Source organism: Rattus rattus, chromosome 14 (genome assembly GCF_011064425.1).
Source record: "Rattus rattus isolate New Zealand chromosome 14, Rrattus_CSIRO_v1, whole genome shotgun sequence".
Lineage (NCBI taxonomy): Eukaryota > Metazoa > Chordata > Mammalia > Rodentia > Muridae > Rattus > Rattus rattus.
Genome location: NC_046167.1, coordinates 71,624,577 through 71,632,327, shown reverse-complemented (window position 1 = coordinate 71,632,327; position 7,751 = coordinate 71,624,577). Strand labels below are relative to the sequence as shown.

Sequence of the window (7,751 nt, the reverse complement as noted above, 5' to 3'; positions counted from 1 at the left end):
AAAGCTTGGTTTTTTAACATTTTAAAAACAGTGGCTATAGCACGTAATTTAATAATCTGTGTTGAAGCAATAGAAACTCAAGAGAATAAACAAGTGGTCCAATCATATATGTAGCATTTTCATTAGATGAACCACCTATAAATACAGTAAGCACATTTTCTATGGGTTACATTGAAAGATCCCCGAAGAGACCCTTACTCAAGTCTTGGGAAGTCACAGACCCCAGACACAGGGAGACACAGGGATGTAATATGCAAAGGTGAGGTTTATTACAGAGATCTATTATGGAGATCTCCAGGCCGACACTATGCCACGCAGGAGACAGAGGTGTTGACCCTGAGAGGCTGGGAGGAAGGGTATTTAAAGGAGAAACCACAACCCAAGGGGGGGGGGTGTCTTTGGAAAATCACAAGAAGCTTCCAGTCTCTCAAGATTGCTTAACTTTGTGTTCCTTTGGTTCCTAGGAGAAGCTTCCAGCTTCTCAAGGTTGTTCTCTTAAGATTCTAATTTAACTTTATGGTCAGCTAGTTCCTGGGAGAGGCTTTCTATAATCTTTAACAGGTCCGGAATCGCATTTCCAAGGGCCTTATCTTAAGTCCTTTCCTCTAGTTCCTGGGAGAGCAGGCTCTATTTTCAGGTAGAGGGCAGGTCTGGAATTGGAGGTATTTAGGGCTTCTTATGGGTGGGACAGCATTCCTAAACTTTTGACTTTTTGGCTGCATTTTTTATTCTTTCAGCATGCACAAATTTGTAGTAAATAAAAAAGCATGCAAAGAGTAAAATCAACTTTGCCTGAAAATTTGTATATGTGATAGGCCAAATATCAGTATTTTGTAATAACCAATTAACTGTTGTTTGGAATAAGATATGTTTCACCAGGTTTTTTTAAAATACTTCCATGACTCTAGCCTACAATTTTGTATTAACACAACTGAAGCTTTATCTCCAATGTGGATAACAAAGACCTAAGTCCTCTGGTAAGGTGAGGTACTTTGGCAATTAATATATCCTTAGAAGCTTAAAATTAGTTTCAAATATTCTTTTCTGGAGTAGTGTAACAGCTACTCCCCAAATATTAAAGCTCATTTTGAGAGCAAAAGTTTGTAGTAAAAATTTCCATACACACTGAAAGATTCAAAGTTCTAACTTCTTACATTGAAGAAGCAACAAAATTACATAATAAGGCTATTAGCCACTCTTTTGTAAAAATTTTTAATGATATCACTTCATGGGCTCTCTAAAATTATAAGCAAGCTCACAAAATAAAAACTCACAATCGCCAGGATGTAAACAAACTGCATAAAAACAATCCTCTAAATCTATCTTGAAATGGCAGTTGGAGTAAGCAAACTGGCTGTAATGCTCTCACAAGTTCTAAAACCTCATCAATCCTTCGTAACTCTTGTAATAATCATTACCTGTTTGATTTTTTTTTCTTTTAATTAAAATAAGTTTGAGTTAGTCAAAGTAACACTGGCAATCCTTAATCACAATCTTTAAGTTCTCTTTGTAACACCAGAGCACAATCACAAGGTCACCTGAGTTCTGAGTATGTGATTAGGCAGCTGTCCTTGGGGCAGTGGGATTAGCATTAAAATACAGATAGCTTCAGGGCAAACCACAACTGTGGAAAGCAAAACTCGACCTCCAACAAACTAGTACAAAGTTTGACTGCCAATTCCTATATATGAACGCAGGATGGTGTAGTCTCCAGTACCTCAACAAAGAGACATTGTCCTAAATTCTTTTAGAAGCCTGGTTTCTAGGATAAGAGTTCCATAAAAATATTATCTCAATTTAGACCGGTTTCCCTAGGTTGGCTCATGCCACATGTTGTCGAATGACTTCATCCAAATTACCAGCTTTATGTCAACCTTCTGTTACCAATATTATACCTTTTTAACCATATCCAATAACTTGAAAGCCAATAGTCCATAACCAAGGCAAGTAGAACATATTTATACATTTAAAAGCAATAAGAAACAAATTGAAGTGGCTACACCTATCTTTAATATTTAGACCAAACACCATTTTTACCTTTTTGCTATGATTTTAAGAGAAGCACCTTGTCACCTGTTGAGTCAAGTAATAAGTCAGGGATTTTTCTAAGAGAAACAGCCATCAGCTCCTGTACCAAAGAAGCTGAGGAGCTGCTGGTGTCTTTAGGATCGGCTCGTGCAGACTTCAGCCTCTGGGCAGCTTCTCCAGCTAACCTAGACTCCTGGCTGCAGGTACAGGGCTCTAAAGGCCTGATTGAAACTGGTTTTTTTTATTCATTTGTCCTTTTGAAACGAAGTTAAAACCAAATCAAGATGTGAACGATTGACAGATAAAGTTTTTACCATTTTTTCTTTTGAACATGAAACATAAAACATTTAAGCAACAAGAAACAAAAACCACAGACATAAACTGACATATAGGGACAGCTTGGTGCACCAAGGACAGACAATAGACAAAGAGGGAAAAAAACAGATGGTGTCAGCAGAGAGGTAGGATTTTCCCTTTCCCACCACTTTCACGGTGACTATCCACTCGAGTGGAGTTGATATGGGCGATGGATTGTATCAATTCCTGGACTAGTCCACCAACGTGTTGAAACCCAATTCCTGTAAGATACTGAGATATATTATCTGAGCAGAATGACTGACATTCGCCAATGGTATGGAAGTGAAACACAGCCCTGAATATTTTTACTCACAACCCAATTACATTAACTCCATCAAGCTGTGCATGGGCATTGAGATGTCCTTTTGTTTGATTCTCCTGAATAAATTTTCAGGCGGTCTGCCTCTATCAAGTCTGATCAGTATGACTCTGCAAATCTTATAGAGCCTGATCACACCTTTTACCAGCACAAAGACAAAATTTTTTCTCCCAAAATACTGTGTTCCTTTTATCTCCTTTTCTTTTCATTTTTTTTCTTTAGAGACCTTTTCTCCCTCCGACATACTTTCTTGTTGTTCTGTAAGGACCTCTGACCTGTCCTAACGGCTGTAATGGCTTCCCACACAAAGAAAAAAATAAACAAAATTACCAGCCTTGTCCACGAAGGATCCATAACTTTCGGTTTCTTCACAGTGGCTCTCCACCTAGGCCCATATCTTTCTTCTTCATAGCGAGCTGCCTCATCTTCTAAATCCTCTTCCTCAGAGGGGCTAAGCTTGTCTGTTTCTGAACTATCAAGCCCCAAAGCCTCTAACTCCTTTACCGGATAAAGGCTTTTCCTTTTCGGGGCTTTCTCCTCCTTTCCCCGTTCCTCTCCCGGGGCGTCCTTTCCCCTATCTCTCGCTTCCTCGGATCTAAAGTCCTTGGAAGGGCCTTTTTTCTTATGTGCACCTTTTCTCTTTGAGCTCTTTAATCTTTCATCCCCCCCTGTTTCTGACATGCTGTATCAAGACCAAACATGCCTCTCAGAGCTTACCTCTCGACCTGCAGTTCTGGACCCTCTCCATGAGCGGAGGCTCTCCTCGGGCGCCTTGGCGATGGTGTGGCATTTGTCCCGGTTTGGCACCAAATGTCACGCCATCGCCTCGCCAGCAAGAACACGCCGGACACCAGGATCCTTCTGCAGCAAAGCGTTTATTACATCTTGAAGAGGAGAGAGCGAGCCCCAGAATGGCGCTGCTTATATACACCCCTAATGTGGCGTGTCACGCCTGATTGGTTGCTTACCCATGATCTCATAGGCACGCCCCGGAGTGGGCAAAGACCTGGCACGAAGGCACTCTTGCACATGCGCACACAGTTAACTTCCTGAAAGGAAGTCTGCTGGCGCGGCGAAGGCTGGCGCCATCTTGTAATGGCGGAGGCTATCCTGGCCTTCCACGTGGGGTGCAGTGGAAGCCAGGGCCATCTAGCGGTGGCGAATGTTATTGCGGCCCTCTACACTCTCTGGCTGTTTTAAGATTATTTTTTATACCGTTAGGTTTTCAGTTGAATTACTCTGTATTTGGTTTGATTTGTTTCGGTTTAACCTATGACTTAACTTACTCTCAGGACTAGGTTTTATGTCTCTGGCCAAGTCCGGGAGATTGACAGACGACATTTGGGGACATTTGAGCCCCACCTTCTTCCCATTTTCCTCTGGAACTCTAAGGATACGACTGTCAGATAACCTCCCTGTGCAGATGAGTGCTCTCCCAGGCTGCCGGGGATCCTGCTTTTCTATTTATTTTCATTGTGTTTTTCTCCAGTTTTCGAATACATCCCACTGAGGTCTTTACATTCTTGGCTTCTGTCTCCTGCGGTCTCTGCTTTAGCGCTGAGTCTGTCCTGTCCAACAGGTTTTTTGTTTCAGCTGTGTTTCTCAGTCCAACAGTTTCCATATTTTTACAGCATCTGTTTCTTCGCTAAGGCCTTGGCCGAGGCTGGTTTTCATTTGTCTCAAGGGAGTCTGTCGAAGCATTCTTACGGTGACCCTTTAAAGCCATGTGAAATAATGTCAACACATTTCTCCTCGGTACTTGCACGTGTGGGTTGTTCTGGTTTTTTTGTTTGTTTTGTTTTCTCATTTAGGTTTGGATTCTCTGAGTTTTGAGAGGACCAGTGGTATTGTCTCCTGGACACCCTGGCTTTTCCACTCTGGGACTCTTGGTGGGATTTCAGTCTCCTGTCTTAGCGGAGACTCCTCTAGAATTCTCTCTCTAGAGTGTAGGCTGACTTCTGGCCTGCATCTGTGCACCAGGCTTCTGATACGGTTGTGTTTCCGGCCCCTGGGGTGTTGCTCACTCTACCACTTCCTCTGGCATTTCGAGGGCCCTCCCTCAGTCTCTGCTGTCGCTCTCTGGACAGACTGAAGTTGCATCTCGGTCCCAGCTGCTATAGCAAGGCCACCTTCTGCCATGGCAGATGGGAGGAAATGAAACCTTGGGCCTATATCCCCTGAGGCAATTAGACGCTAAGCCAGGCAACAGTGGGTTTGTTTTATGCTGTCCAAGAGATGACTGATCCGATGGTCAGTTACCCAGTTCTGGAGAGGAGGTCGGGCATTTGAAGATAAAGGAGGGCACCCTGTTGTGGAGTTTCCTAGGTGACTCGTTGCCTTCTCTTCCCCTATGTCTGTCAGGGGTTTCATACCTCTCTGTCATCCAGTCTGGGGTCCTCTGGAAGAGCAAAGGAGGACCCAGACATTGCAACCTTGTCTCACGTGGTGTTCTAGGCCCTCTCATTGTCCAGCCTTCTTCAGGGCTCAGTCTTAAATGATTGCCTAGAGAATGCTATCCAGACCATCCATTTGTTTCTTTTTGTTCTGCCAGGGAGACCCTGAACTGTGATCCTCCTGCCTCGGTATCCCAGATGCTCGGTGGGCTGGTTACTTTTAAATATGGACTTGCCACAAGAATTGTCTGAGAAGAGAATCTCAGTTGAGTTATTGCCCAGATGAAACTGGCCTTTGGGCCATGTCTAGCAGGAGGCAGACTTAGTCCTTAAGTGATGGGACGGGGCAGCCCACTGCGGGAAGAGTCCTTCCTTTAGGTAGATTATTCTGAGTTACCTAAGAAAGCTACCCAGGCAGGAGCCAGCAAGCAACACCGTCTATGGTTCCAGCCTCATTTATTTGGCTGTGAGGTGAGTTCCTTGGTCAGAGGGAAAAGTGTGGAATAGCAAGCCGGCCCGCCTTCGGGTACTATACCCTGCCTGGCTTGGGTCCTAGAACCCTGTCTATGGGTTGTGAGGAATGAAGAAAATATAGGCACATGGGCGTTCATACAGAAAAGGAGGGGGTGGGGCTCTGCCCTCTGATGACGTGACACCTACTGGGGCCACCACCCAGAAATGCTGTAGTCTGTCCTCCAGAGGAGACTGCTCAGACACGAGTTCAAGCCAATACAAAGTCCTTACTGGTCAGCCATCGACTGCAATGAATGTTCCAGACCCAAGTGTAGTCCGAACCTTTCTCCAGGTGAGCTTTCAGGCACAAAAACTGCGTCCTGAGTTGACACACCTCAGTTAGCATGAGCAGTGAGCCTGAAGCAGAACCACAGGAGCCAAAAAGCAAGGTCCAGTGCATTTAGGTGCTTTCCCAGAGCCATGGGCTTTGATGGACTAAGTCTTGGCTCTCATTTTAGCAGGTGTTGCTGCTTACCTGCTGGGCCTGCGTGGTACCACGTTGGTTGTGCTGATGTCTGCAGGCCTGCTAAGTCTAGAGACCTGTGACAGAACCTTATTAGGTACAGCATATGGGGTGGGGTTCAGTAGTCATGGAAGGAGATCTCTGTAAATGAGCAGCTACATCCTGAAGACAATTCCTTGCTACTCACGAACCTGATGTCCTCAGCCAGATAGATTAGTCCCCTAACTGGACTGTCCCTAGAGAAAGACGCTAGGATCTACCATGCAGACACGATGGGACCTTTAACTCTCGTTCTTAATGGCACTGGAGTGACAGAGCTTCATTGGGGTTTTAGTATACTGAGACACCCAGATTCCTACTAAATTTCTTTCAACTCTCCTCCCCTTTGCTCAATAAATATTATGATGGCTCTCACACTTGAACTTTTTTTTTTAAATAAAAATGTTTAAATGAGGTCGTAAATAACCTCACGGTGCACTACCAACTCCTCGGTGTGGGTTGCACAAAGGACCACACCAGCGAGGCTTTGTTTTCCTGAGTCTGAATCCTACTCCCCGAAGGACACCCCACTTCTGCGTTTGAGACGCGGTGGTGCATAAGGGAGTCATTACAAACGGGGCTTTGGTGGGGCAGCTTTGATTTGACACTTTTGAAATACGATCTGGGTCACGGTGGTGAATGATGCCGACCTCTTTTGGGGCAACAGCGTCTGGACTTGATTATCTTAAGCCAGGCTGTGGGCGCTGTTATCCACACTCGGCCGTGACGGGGCTGCTGTGGCAGATCTTGTGTCCTGAAGTGATTGTCAGAGTGTACGGTTCTAAATGTTAAGAAGTGTCTTCTTAGGTCTTGGCTTTGTCGTCAGCTACCCAGGTTCCGAACCTTTGGACTCCACCTTTTTTTTTTTTTTTTTTTTTTTTTTTGGTGGGGAAACTGGGCAGTTTATTGACAGGCATCAGAAGACTGCGCGGTCAGGTCCGTGGGCGGGACAGCACCCGAGTCCAGGCTCTGTGCTTCTCCTCGGGCCTTGTGGGCTCAAACTTCTCCTGCAGTTTCCTCCACACACTCTTATTCATCTCTTGAAACTCCTCCAAAGTGTCTGTGGACAGGATCTGTTTGTACTCTTCCACGGACAGGCCACTGAGGCTGGTGTCTCTGGGGCGAGGGTACTTGTGCTTGTAGTAGTTTGAATGCAGTCGTGCTAAGCTCTCGTACATCTGATCACAGGCCTCGGGTTCTGCAATCTGGGTGTTCTCTCCCTCCCAAAAGGCCTGTGCTACCCGCTGCCGCAGGTAAGCGCCCAAGTCCCGGCCCCGTTTGGTCTCGTCCACTGGCCATTCCTCACAGAGCTTAAGGAAACGCCGGTAGCGGAGAGCGGCCATCTTGGGCCCTGCTTTGGACTCCACCTTTTTTACCTTGCTTCTACTGGGGTGGCCTTCCTGCCACACAGATAATACCTCTAGCATCTTGTTCAGTCTTCTCCCTGAGAACAAATGACACCGAACAGATTATTCAATAAAAAAAAAAATGTATCCAGTGAACGAAAATGTATCCAGTGGAGAATAATCCGCTGCCACTGTAGGCTTCCCTGACACCTACACATCTATGGCTAGGGACCTCCCTCTTCCGGTGGTGGAGAGATTCACACAGCGTCTTTCCATCCATCCATCCCCAACTG

General features: G+C 45.3%; 1 protein-coding gene across 1 annotated transcript; it reads right to left on the bottom strand.

Moving 5' to 3' along the window:
• Nucleotides 1–6,998: 6,998 nt before the first annotated feature.
• LOC116883665 (ubiquinol-cytochrome-c reductase complex assembly factor 2-like) lies at nt 6,999–7,463 on the bottom strand. The gene has a single exon (XM_032884861.1). It carries the CDS (start codon nt 7,453–7,455, stop codon nt 7,045–7,047), a length of 411 nt encoding a protein of 136 aa, XP_032740752.1. The 5' UTR covers nt 7,456–7,463; the 3' UTR covers nt 6,999–7,044.
• Between the last annotated feature and the right edge of the window lie 288 nt (nt 7,464–7,751).

Excerpts from the sequence above, each read along its gene's own strand:
- LOC116883665 (XM_032884861.1), bottom strand. The coding sequence starts at position 7,455 with ATGGCCGCTCTCCGCTACCGGCGTTTCCTTAAGCTCTGTGAGGAATGG.